The sequence below is a fragment of the Suncus etruscus genome, chromosome 19, assembly GCF_024139225.1.
Source record: "Suncus etruscus isolate mSunEtr1 chromosome 19, mSunEtr1.pri.cur, whole genome shotgun sequence".
Lineage (NCBI taxonomy): Eukaryota > Metazoa > Chordata > Mammalia > Eulipotyphla > Soricidae > Suncus > Suncus etruscus.
This window is the reverse complement of record NC_064866.1, coordinates 3,371,509-3,384,652: the sequence shown is the minus strand read 5'-3', so window position 1 is coordinate 3,384,652 and position 13,144 is coordinate 3,371,509. Positions and strand designations below refer to the sequence as shown.

General features: G+C 39.4%; 1 protein-coding gene across 2 annotated transcripts in view; it reads left to right on the top strand.

Annotated features, from left to right (window-relative positions):
• LOC125997457 (myomegalin-like) overlaps positions 1-13,144 on the top strand; it is a 192,559-nt gene that overhangs the window by 32,833 nt on the left and 146,582 nt on the right. For both annotated transcript variants that reach the window (XM_049765890.1, XM_049765893.1), the window contains one exon: positions 12,172-12,282. In XM_049765890.1, coding sequence (XP_049621847.1) covers positions 12,172-12,282 — 111 coding nt within the window. The remainder of the gene's footprint in view (positions 1-12,171; positions 12,283-13,144) is intronic.

Genomic DNA, 13,144 nt, shown 5'->3' with positions numbered 1-13,144 from the left:
ATATTTTATTTAATTAATTAATTAATTTATTTATTTATTTTGGTTCCTGGGTCACACCTAGCAGCACTCAGGAATTGCTCCTGGCTCTGGGCTCAGAAATCAATAGCTCCTGGCAGGCTGGGGTGGGGGAGACTATATAGGATACTGGGAATCAAACCTTGGTCAGTCTGTGTTGGCCGTGTGCAAGGCAAACGCCCCTACCACTGTGCTATCTCTCCAGTTCCTATATTTTGAGTTTTTAAAAAGATTACTAGATGAGAGTGAAAAGAAAGAAAGCTTAAACTTTTAGTAATTAAGTATATATATATTTTTTCTTAATTATTTTCAGAGATATTTCACATAATCAATATGCAGTCCTTGGTAAAATTTTCATTCCTAAGCATGACATTTCCTAGCAAAGATGTGTATCTAAAAAAAAGATGTGTATATAGTCAGTATTTTTGTTTAATATTTTAGCTTGCTTTTTCTTTTCTTTATCTTCTTTTTATAGTTGGGCCACACCTAATGGTGTTCAGGGGTTGGTGTGCAGGGATCATTTTTGAGGGGCTCAGGATGCTGGGGATAGAACATGGGTTAGGCACATGCCAGCCAAACACCTTACCCACTATACTATCTCTTTAGCACTAAAATCAATTTTCTTAAGATTATTAGAAGAAGGGATAAATGGAGTGCCATAAATGATATAGTGATGTATACAACGTACTTATCTGAAAAAAATATATGAACTAATCAGGTGCATAAATATTTAAATCAGTCAAGATTTAATTATAATAGAGTCTAGGTAAGAATGGAAGAGATGTCGTAAGAGCAGAATAATTGCCAAGTGAATGTATGTCTTTATTTTATTTTAAAAATAATATATTTAGGGGCCGGGAGAGATAGCACAGCGGCGTTTGCCTTGCAAGCAGCCAATCCAGGAACAAAGGGGGTTAGTTCGAATCCCAGAGTCCCATATGGTCCCCCGTGCCTGCCAGGAGCTATTTCTGAGCAGACAGCCTGGAGTAACCCCTGAGCACTGCCAGGTGTGGCCCCCCCCCCCAAAAAAAATAAAAATAATATATTTAAGCACCATGATTACAAACATGTTTGTAGTTGGGTGTTCAAGGTGTAAAGGAGGTAATGTATGTCTTTAAAACTCATACCCGGCAGCACTCAGGGGTTCCTCCTGGCTCTACACTCAGAAATTGCTCCTGGAAGGCTCAGGAGACCATATAGTATGCCAGGATTTGAACCACCATCCTTCTGCATGCAAGGAAAACGCCACACTTCCATGCCATCTTTCCAGCCCCAGCACACCATTTTCTATTTGTATTTATATTTAATCATTTCAGTTACATATATCTTTAGTTATACAAAAAGCAAATTATGGGGTCGAAGAGATGGCACAAAAACGAAATGAAACAAAACAAAAGGCAAATGATTTTTTATCAAAACTATTAACTAGCTCTGGAAATTCTGGAATGTACTATTGCTAGCACAGAGAGGTTGACCAATAACATCTCCAAGGAAAATAACACTTGAATAAGAAGCACTCTTCTTCCAGACTGTTTCTTTACTAGAATTTGATTTCTCTTTTTTTTTTTTTTTTTTGGTTTTTGGGCCACACCCGGCGGTGCTCAGGGGTTACTCCTGGCTGTCTGCTCAGAAATAGCTCCTGGCAGGCACAGGGGACCAATGGGACACCGGGATTCGAACCAACCACCTTAGGTCCTGGATCGGCTGCTTGCAAGGCAAACACCGCTGTGCTATCTCTGCGGGCCCAGAGTTTGATTTCTCTTATCTTCACTTTATAAAGAGAAATTCTGTCTTTCTTCCAGAGGACTCAGAAGGATTTCAACTCCAATAATAGTTTTCATTTCAATAATACACTCAACAAGCAAAGTGTCAGGCCCTGATGTAGCTCTCTATAAAGCATTGTCTTTGCTTGCATACACGGAGCCTGCATTTTAATTCTTGGCAGTGCAACAAACAAAAAAATAAAACTAATAAACAAAATAATGTTATCAATTTATTTTTATTGAATTCTTACACAATTTAAGGCTCTGTGAATGCATTTCACTTGAATTGTCTTATTCACTCTTTTTTCCCCTTTGACTTTTGGCTTCATCCATCTTTGTGGTGTGTAGGGTAACCATAAGTGAATTTGAACAGGGTCAGTGGAATGGCAGGCAAGCTTCTTAACCCTTGTTTTATCTCTACTTCTAAATTATTCTTATTGACTCTTGAAGTTGGCACAACCATTCTCATTATTTGTTTAGAGGAGAACATAAAAGCTAGGAAAGATTAGCGATTGCCGGAAAGTGCTAGAACTATAATTTGAATAGATATGTTTTGATTTCACTGTGTGAAGTCCAAACTACAATTTTATTATATCTCCCTATTGACAAATAATCTTTTTATCCATTTGCTCATGCAGGAAACTTAAGGAAGAATATTGTGTGCTAGGTCCTGCTTTAGCTTTTAGTTATACAATAATCAAGTATGAATACATGAAAAGTTGAATGTTCAAGAATAAATTTTTATTTCATATTTTACATCAATAAAATAGAAATGCTCTTCCTTACTCTGAAATATCCTGGGATAGGAGAGTACACAATGAATTACAAATAAGAGGCCCTTTGTCTTTACGGGAACACAAGAGTATCAGCTGAGCTTCAAGTTGGCTTTGTCTCTTACCCTATCCTTACGAGTCAACAGAAACATTACTGCAGTCATTTCTGGTACCATTGCAAATACTTCATTTTAGAGAAAGCCCTTTCTGTGCCTTTGAAATTGTCCTCTTTCCTAGAGAAAGAATGATTGAAATCTAGAAAAATTGGTGACATCATATAGCATTATATCCTTCCCTCAGTTCCCTGAAGACTCAGCAAATAATCTTCCCAGATTGATCCAGTTGTGAACAGATAACACCAAATTCTGCTGGTGCTTGGTCAGGCCATTGTGATTGTAAATTTGGGTTGGAAACCAGGGCTTCTTAGTAGCTTCTCACATCCATACTGTGCAGTTATTATTTCTAGCACATTTATTTTCTCCTGACAAAACTATTTTTGGTTGGGCCATTTATTTTTTTTGGCCAGAGAAGGTGTTATCTGGTTAACTCTGTTTTTATGAAGCCTAAGGTGTTCTAATGTGATCAAGATGACAGAACCTTGTTATTCCAGGATTGAGTATGTCGGTGGGCATATAGGAAAATCACAACAGCTAAGTACCAAGAACATCAGCTGAGCCCACTCCTTTATGAACACAACAACACTGCAAACCAAGACAGGGTTTGCTTGTCTACCTGATGTAGTTTTCCTGTTAGTAGGTTTGATGTCATCAAGCTAGTTATTTCAAGACGAGGTTGTGTCAAGGATAGGTATTTATATTTGTAAGTTTTAGTGGAGAAAGGTAGAGATATTATTAAGATTTATTGTAGTATTTATATTTATAATTTATATTATTAAGATATTACTCAAGACCCAAACTTAAAAAATTATGTTGGCACTTCAGAAAGCAAGTTTCAGAGAAACGTTTGTTTATTTTGTCACCCAAAAGGAAAAAGCATATATGGAACTCTCAGTATGTTTTCTGAGGTTGATATTATCAACTGTTTTCTCAGAGGACTGTAGAAAAATTTTAACTGTTAATCCACAGTATTACATGAATTTTCATTGTTGAGGGTCACTTAGAAGAATAATTCATTAACTGTTATGTCAGGGCCCTAAAATTGAAGTGAATTGTGCTATCAGATTACTTGAATTAAACTTTGAGAATCATTAAAAACACTCTGAAACAGGAAAACCTTTTTTTTTTTTTTTTTTTTTTTTTTGGTTTTTGGGCCACACCCGGCGGTGCTCAGGGGTTACTCCTGGCTGTCTGCTCAGAAATAGCTCCTGGCAGGCACGGGGGACAATATGGGACACCGGGATTCGAACCAACCACCTTAGGTCCTGGATCGGCTGCTTGCAAGACAAACACCGCTGTGCTATCTCTCCAGGGGGCCCCGGAAAAGCTTTATTTTTCTGTCTATTTTATCCTTTGTAAAATAACAGCTTCACTGAAACATAGATTACATACCAAAGACTTGACCCTCATGAATGTGTGCAACTTCATGGTTCTATAATATCCATTGAGTTGTGCAGCAAGTACCATACCTAAATATTTTCTAGCGCCAAAGCATTTTTGTCATTGTCACCAACTCCAGAAAACTTCATACCCATAAGCCTACTTTCCCGACCTCTGAACCATAGAAATGACTCATCTACTCGCTCTCTACCAATTTTTCTATTCTAAACATTTCAGATAAATGAATTTGCTAAATAAATTGATGTGACTTTTATTTTATATTAGAATGATATTTTCAAAGTTGTAGCATGTATAAGTATTTTCTTTTAATTGATTGATATTCTGCTACATGGATATGCTGAACGTTGACTACCCATTAGTGATAGAGATTTTGAATATAAAATGAAAATTTCTGACTTTTATGAATAATGTTTAATAAATATTTAATGCATGAATGGTGGATGAAGAGGGGTCGTAAGTACATTACATAGAGCTCTACTGAGAATGTATCCTGTGTCTCTTAGCACCCAATTGTAGTTCATTTTAACTCCCTCCCTCTTTAAATACGTTTTTTAAAATTATGAGCTATCTCCAGGGGTCAAGGGGACTCGAGTGCATTGTGGTGTTTAAAAAGGACAGAAGGAACTAGCCAAACCATAAAGTTAACAACAATAAAATCATGAGACCCAAATGTAAACAATCAAACTTCAAAAGGTGTCTGTTATGAGTGAAGGCGGTATGGAATGGAGTCTATGAACTTTTGGTGAAGGGAAGTTGACTGATGGTGGAATTGGTGCTGACCCATTATATGTCTGAAACTTAACTATGAATAAGTTTGTAAATCATAATGCTTTAAATTAACAATATATTTTTTTAAAAAAAGAAAGAAAAAATTATGAGCTATCTCACAAATTACAGAAGTGTACAAAAAACAATAAACATTTGTCCATGCACCAATATCTAAATTCGTTTTTTCTTTTTTAATTAATCTATTTTGGTTTTTCAACTATGCCTGGTGGTGCTCAGGGCTTATTCCTGGTTGTGAGCTCAGGGATCACTCACTACTGGCAAGTTTTGGTGAATCATATGTGATGACACTGAATTAGACCCATGCCAGCCACCTGCAAGGCAAATACCCTATGCACTGTACTGTTGTTGTCTCTCTAGCCCCCCAATATCCAAATTTTATACTTTTATTATTTTTAATTTTTTAAACATTTTTATTTATTGATTGATTGATTGTTGGGACACACCCAGCAGTACTCAGGCCTACTCCTGGCTCTGCACTCCGAAATCACCCCTGGCTGGCTGGGGGACCATATGGGTGCCAGGAATCAATTCGGGTCCCTCCTGGGTTGGCTGCATGCGAGGCAAATGCCCCACCGCTGTGCTATCTCTCTCTGGCCCCAATATCAAAATTTTAATAAACGCTATTTTACCCTTTTTCCTCAGATTAAAAAATAAAGTCAGTATTAGAGACATTTGTGGATTCTCGGTTGCCTACTTGGATCTCAGTCTCTTGACTCTTTCCTACGGAAAATTACCCCAAAGTTACACAAAGTAATTTCTCCAAAGTCACACAATTAGAACACAGCAAAACTGGGATTTGAATCTAGATCTCACTATCATTAATATGACAGTGTTAATCTTTTTTGTTATGCACAAATGAATGCAATGACTTGTGTGATGTAAAAGTATACTAATATTACAGTGTCAAACTGGAAAGTTGTGTTAACCTAAAACATTAATATTTTGTTTTTTCTATTTACCATATTATTTAAGAATATTTTGGGGGGCCTGTAAGATAGTGCAGTTGGTAGGGCACTTGTCTTGCAAAAGGATTTCCCGGATTTGGTTGCCAGCATTACATATGATCTGAGCACCAACAAGATGGATCTGAGCACAGAGGTGAGTGTAAGAACCTAAATATTGTCAAGTGTGGCCCCCAGATATGCAAAACATTTTAATCTTCACAAATTTTGAAGATGGGAGTAATCTCAGAATTAGAGATTAATATGCAGAGATTTTATTATATTAGAAAAGAAAGTGTCAATTCTATTGGAGAAGTATGGATTGATTAGGTTGTAAATTACATGTGTCAATTCTATTGGAGAAGAATTCTATTGGAGAAGACCTTCTTTGGAAGGTCCCTAATCATTTTTGGTCATTTTAATTTTTAGGGGAAAGAGTAATCAGAGGTTAATATATTTGCAAGAATCTCCTTGATCAACTCTATCTGGGGGGTCTGGATATAATTAAGCAAATGTGAGATTGAGGTTTTATATTTTTTAAGACTGGCTTGACAGTTGGTTTGATAATGGGGCATGACATGCAACAGCTGGGCTGTAATCCTCCTACGCTTGTTGGCATGGATGCGACCTTTTTAGAGAGTCTTATTTCCAACTAGAATAATACATTAAGAAGCTCTGGAGAGAACAAATTAAGGAAAGAATGGGGGATAGTCATTAATTTTTTGGCAACGTATTTTGACAGAAAATATTTTTTGATGCCTTGTATAAATAGGGAAAGACAAGCCTATAGAAACAGTGTCCCTACCCAAGAACCTTCTGTATATTGCTGCTTTTTTTGTTTTGTTTTTGTTTTTGGGCCACACCCGGCGTTGTTCAGGAGTTACTCCTGGCTGTCTGCTCAGAAATAGCTCCTGGTAGGCACGGGGGACCATACGGGACACCGGGATTCGAACCAACCACCTTTGGTCCTGGGTCGGCTGCTTGCAAGGCAAACGCCGCTGTGCTATCTCTTCGGTACCCTGTATATTGTTTTTAAGTGAGGCAGGTAGACCTGAGACTGGCCTTAAGAAGTTCAGATTGGGCCAGAGAGTGTTAGTATGGCAGGCAGCACACTTGTCTTGCACATGGTCAATCTTGGTTCCATTCCATGGCAACCTATATGTTCTTCCATGCCCTACAAGGAGTGTTTCTTGAGTTCAGAGCCTTAAGCACTATCAATGTGGCCCCCAAAACCAAACAAACAAAACTTCAGGTTTAATAGCTATAGCTCAGGTACGTACAGTTTTGTTAAAGCTAACTAAGCTAGAAAAACAAAGTGCAAGTCTCTCAGATACGACAAAAAAGAACAAAAATAACAACAACAACAAAACCTTGTTTATTCCAGTAGATAATTCCTGCATTTCCTTTGCTCCTCATCTTTTGTTCAAATTGGGAGACAATATCTGCTTAAGGAACAAACTCAAGCCTACTCATCTGACTTTCAAACATTCACAAAATGGGAATCTTTGTGTCCGACTTCCGACTATCTCAGTTTTCCCATCACAGGACGCTGTGTTCACTTTACTCAATTCAGGTGGCCTTCAGCAGCTCTGCTCCTTTTCCACCTAGGAGATCAGATTGCCTGGATTCTCCTTGTATCCTAAGATAACTTGATTCATCTTTCAGAGGCAACTAAATTCCCAATTTTCTGGGGAATTTTCTTTGACAGTCATTCTTTCCTAACTCCTCTAGTTTTTACTATTTTACAGCTTATATATTATAGCCTTTGAGAGTAAATTGTCATATGCTGTCTTCCACTTGTTTAGAACACTTACACAAATTCTGACCCTACATTGTGTATTAAAAATCAATCTGTTCTGGGGCTGGAGTGATAGATAGTAGAAGGGGGTAGGGGATTTGCCTTGCGTGCAGCTGACCTTGGTTTGATTCCCAGCATCCCATATAGTCTCTGAGCCCACCAGGGGGTGATTCCTGAGCACAGAGCCAGGTGTAACATCTGAACACCACCAGGTATGACCCCAAAACCAACAAAAAATGAATGGTTTAATATGGTACACTAGAAACCTATTATCATGTGCTTCAATTAAAAATTAAAAATAAAACCATTGACCCAGACGAAATGTCAGCAAGTTGGCAGAAACAAAGTCTTTTGTCTTCAAAGAATGATTAGATGGCAAAGTAAGATTTGTATTTTGAGAACATTTCTTTAATATAATATAGAAAATAGAATGGAAGGCAGCTATGCTAAACAATATACCACCAAATGCTGGAACAGTGGCGCAGGTGGGTGTTTGCCTTGCAAGTGCTAACCTAGGATGGACTGTGGTTCTATTGTTCAGTGTCCCATTTGGTCCCCCAAGCCAGGGGTGATTTCTGAATGCATAGCCAGGTGCAAACCCTGAGCATCACCAGATGTGGCCCAAAAACAAACAAATAAAAAAAGAAAATAAAATAGAATGGCTGCAAGAGAATCTAGTGGACATTATAGAGATTGTTACAAAGCTTTTGCTGTGAGTTTGCTGTGAGAATGGTGTCTTCAAGTGGAAACAGTTAGCTAAGTTTTGATTGTGTAAGGGCCAGTTGGTGGGTGAATAGGATTGATCAAAGATTTAGAGACATTTTAGGAAGCAGAAATGATAGAACCAAACATATTATGAAAGAGATTGTGGACAAGAAAACAAGTAGGAGGCTAAAGACCAACTATTACTTAAAGACTTACTTCTAGGAGTTAACAGAAAATATAGAAAAATTCACTGGCGGGCCCGGAGAGATAGCACAGTGGCGTTTGCCTTGCAAGCAGCCGATCCAGGACCAAAGGTGGTTGGTTTGAATCCCAGTGTCCCATATGGTCCCCTGTGCCTGCCAGGAGCTATTTCTGAGCAGACAGCCAGGAGAAACTCCTGAGCACCGCCAGGTGTGCCCCCACCCCAAATAAAAGTAAAATTCACTGGTTAGGGAAGGAACAAGGATCAGGGAAATAGAAAATATGATAAATGTGCAGCAAGATATCTTGGTTGGATGAGAACAGTCTGATTTTCTGTACAATTTTCCTTGCCATAAACTTTTTTTGAAATGATATGATTAAAGAATTCAAGTAAAAGTGGTTTATAATAAGCCAACAATCTGGAATCAGTTTTCTTTGTGTGAAATGGAGATATATTATAAAATTATTCCTAAAGGACTTTAGTCCAGAAAATAACCTGAAAAAATTACCTAGTTTCCAACTACTTCATTTTAGTCAGGCCTCCAGAGAAGTACATTTCCAGAGCCAGGCAGTTATTTAGTGAGAGAATTGGGAACAGAAAAGAATTTTCTGAGGTTTAGTTTACACTTTCTCTTGCTGTTTATATGTGAGCCTAATGATAATCATTTATTCTAAAAGTAAAGCTATTTAATTAAAATAGATAAATGAAGTTTGGGTGTGCAGTTTTGAGGGGTTTATTTATTTATTCTTTTGCTTTTTGGGCCACACCCGGTGACGCTCAGGGGTTACTCCTGGCTATGCAATCAGAAATCACTCCTGGCTTGGGGGAGCATATTTGATGCCAGGAGATGGAACTGCGGTCCATCCTAGGTCAGTACATGCAAGGCAGATGCCTTACCACTTGCCCCACTGCTCCAGCCCCATTTTTTTAATAAGAAATATTTATCTTATGTAGGGCTCGGAGAGATAGCACAGCGGCGTTTGCCTTGCAAGCAGCCGATCCAGGACCAAAGGTGGTTGGTTCGAATCCCGGTGTCCCATATGGTCCCCCGTGCCTGCCAAGAGCTATTTCTGAGCAGACAACCAGGAAAAACCCCTGAGCACAGCCAGGTGTGGCCCAAAAACAAAAACAAAAACAAAAAAAAAGAAATATTTATCTTATGTTGCCAACAATCTCTGGTAGTACATACCACCTACCTACAACTCAGATTTATCTGAACAAACAATAAGTTCTAATTATATCGTCCTCAAGCCACCTTTTCCTCCATCTCAATTTTATTTGGGGGGGGGGCACACCCAGTGGCACTCAGGGGTTACTCTTGGCTCTGCATTCAGAAATTGCTCCTGGCTGGGCTGCCATTTGGGATGCTGGGGATCAAATCTGCATCTGTCCTGGGTCAGCCATGTACAAGGCAAACACCCACCGCTATGCTACCACCCCAACCCCTCAATTCTTTTCTGGTCTTCAAAGTCAGTGCAAGAGTGACTCCTACTGAAGTTTTCTTGTATCTTCCCGGTAAGATTTAATCACTTCATTCTGGATTCCCATAGATTCAGTGTTTCTTATATTTAATGGATCATGAAATCAAGTCAGGGGGTCACTCTTCGAAAGGAAAACAAAACAAAAAATAAGAGTGCATGGTACACTTAGTGATGGTAATATTGGGTAATATTGGGGAAACAAGTTTTCCATATGATTGTGTATAGAAGATTGCTGTGCGAAATGTAAAATGTTGGAATAAAGTAAAAAGTTGGAGGCCTATACTGTAAACACAAATCTGTGATCACTAAATTAGTTGAGGATGCAGACTGGATTTGCCTTTGTACCTACCTCTCTTGCCTGTTGTGCATTCAGGAAAAGCCTAATTCAAGGATTATGAATAGAATATTATTATAAAATTATAATTGAATTATAATTTTTATTTTGTTTTGTTTTGTTTTTGTTTTGGGGTCACACCCGACAGCACTCAGGGGTTACTCCTGGTTCTATGCTCAGAAAATTGCCCCTGGGGGCCGGAGAGATAGCATGGAGGTAAAGCGTTTGCCTTTCATGTAGAAGGTCATTGGTTCGAATCCCGGCGTCCCATATGGTCCCCCGTGCCTGCCAGGAGCAATTTCTGAGCATGGAGCCAGGAGTAACCCTGAGCACTGCCGGGTGTGACCCAAAAACCGCAAAAAAAAAAAAAAAAAAAAGAAAATTGCCCCTGGCAGCACGGAGGATCATATGGGATGCCGGGATTCAAACCACTGACCTACTGCATGCAAGGCAAACGCCTTACCTCCATGCTATCTCTCCGGCTCAAATTATAATTATATTTATAAATTGAATATTATTATTCAATTATTATGGAGTAATAAGAAAGAGGAATGAAGAGCATGTACGTTGGAGAAGAAGTTAGAACTTAAATTAATATAAGTGTTTTGGCCTATTTTCCTTTGCTATTAATGCAATTGTTAATAGTTTAGTCTATCACAATAGCAACATAATTTCGTGTGTCAATATTACTGAATTAATCATTTGACACAATAATTTGATGATATTAGCATTAATTTTCAATCTAGTATTATTGCAACCAAGATACCAGCCCGTGTTTTGTTCTGTACTGTGGCCTCCCCTCCCAGTCACCTTCAATATCCTCTGTGATGTGATGATATAAATAACACTTCCTGCTCATGCCGCAGCTGTCATTCTGGATTTTAAATTGCTTTAGGAGCAGGATCTGATGACCAGTGCCTGGCTCCATTTGGCAGGTGCCAGAGTTAAAAGCCAGAGACTGATAGAAACCCCTGGGCTCTGAGCTGATGTCCTGGGACCCGATCTTTTATTAAACAGAGTTTTCAGAGATTTCGTAGTAATAGAAGACTTGTTCTTTCTTGGGTGGTGGTTCTGGGATATAAAAGAATACATGGTAATAAAGGCTATTTACTTATGAGTACCTAGGAGGAAAAGGTTGAATGGACTGATTAGTGGTGAGTTTTAATAGTCAAAGAAAACTAGGGACTCCTTTGTTATTTTTAAGATATACACATCCCTGAAGACGTACCTGACATGTACATCCTTGATATGTACTCACCATGTTGTATACATATGCTCTTCTCTATAGCAACCTGCTTACATTTCCATGTTTTTTTTTTTTTGGTTGTTGTTTTTCGTTTGTGTGTGTGGCCTCCACACTCCAACTTCTTTTCTCCATATCCCTACTTCCTTCACTTTTTTTTTATGATCTCACATAAACTGACTTCCCTTTTCCATTTCCTGGAAGCTTCTGGAATGTCAGTTCTCTCTCTTTTCTCTGAAGCTGTTAACTGCTCCCAGTTGGGCCAAGCAAGAGGCTGAGGGTAGCAGTCCAGTCCTAGCTTGGAATCAGGTTACACCACTTGTGTCTGAGTTCACACAGCATGTTCCCCTGTCAGGGATTCCACAAATATCTTCCCTGGGTAAAAAAGGAAAGTGTGCTGAGCTCCAGCTCCCAGAGCAGCGAACCCAGACCCAACCAAGTCTTGGACAGAGAGAGAGAGAAGCAGCCATGTCTCCATAGCCTTACCAGGGCCCCAGCCAGCTTGCTTATGCCACGGTGCAGGGGCACCATGTTGGGGTGAAGGGGCTTCTGGGCATGCGCCCCCCATGGGTTGCCCACCATGTCTAATGGATATCGCACTCTGTCCCAGCACCTCAATGACCTGAAGAAGGAGAACTTCAGCCTCAAGCTCCGCATCTACTTCTTGGAGGAGCGCATGCAACAGAAGTATGAAGTCAGCAGGGAAGACATCTACAAGCGGGTGAGTGCAGGGAACTGAGTATGAGTGGGTCTTCCAGCATCTCTGTGCTAATTAAATTCCAACACACGTTGGCATGCCATTTCTTTCCTCTTTTGTGCCTGTTTTCTACTTTGCTTCTCTGTAGAGAGAAAGAGCCGGATTCGATTAAAGGCTCTCCAAGTTGTGTTTGGTGCTGTCTAGAACTGCCATCTTGGGGACTAGGTTAAATATATATTTTGGTGCTCCCCAAAAGAGCAGGAGGAATTGGGCACATTGCAGAGGTGACTTGAAACTGGTGCTTTGTAGGACATACTGTCTCCTAGCTTTATCTTAAAGTGGAACAGAGAACGTTGAAGTTGTGGGCAAACCACAGGGGATGCGACCACTGTTCCTTGAGATTTTCATGTTGACATTTGAAGATGATAACTTTGGCTAGTGCGTAAGGGAGAATTTCGGCCATGGTGAATATTAGGATTAGTTTGGGAAGGTGGTATCGTGATAGAGTAGCAGTTGACCTGAGAGTGGACAGGAGGGAGAATGAAAGCGTCCAGAAAAGGAGGATTTGATTGATGGTTGGGAGATTAGGGTGGGGTAGGAAGTAGGAGGGCGTTGGCTGAGTTGAAGATGCAATGAGACAGCATCTTGGTAAGAGGACATGAGGCTACAGGTTATATGAATTAAGTCTTTCAATGTCTGGCTAAGGAGAATCTGAAGGGATTTAAATAACCTGAAGCTGGTTACCTTAATTTTATCCAAGATTCTAAATCTCCAACTGTCTACACCAAGACAGAAAATGTTATCATTGTCTTTGTGTCCCCCTGACCTTTTGAGAAAGTTGGCAAGTACTACAGACTGTTAACTAAGAGCTCAGGAGAATAACAGG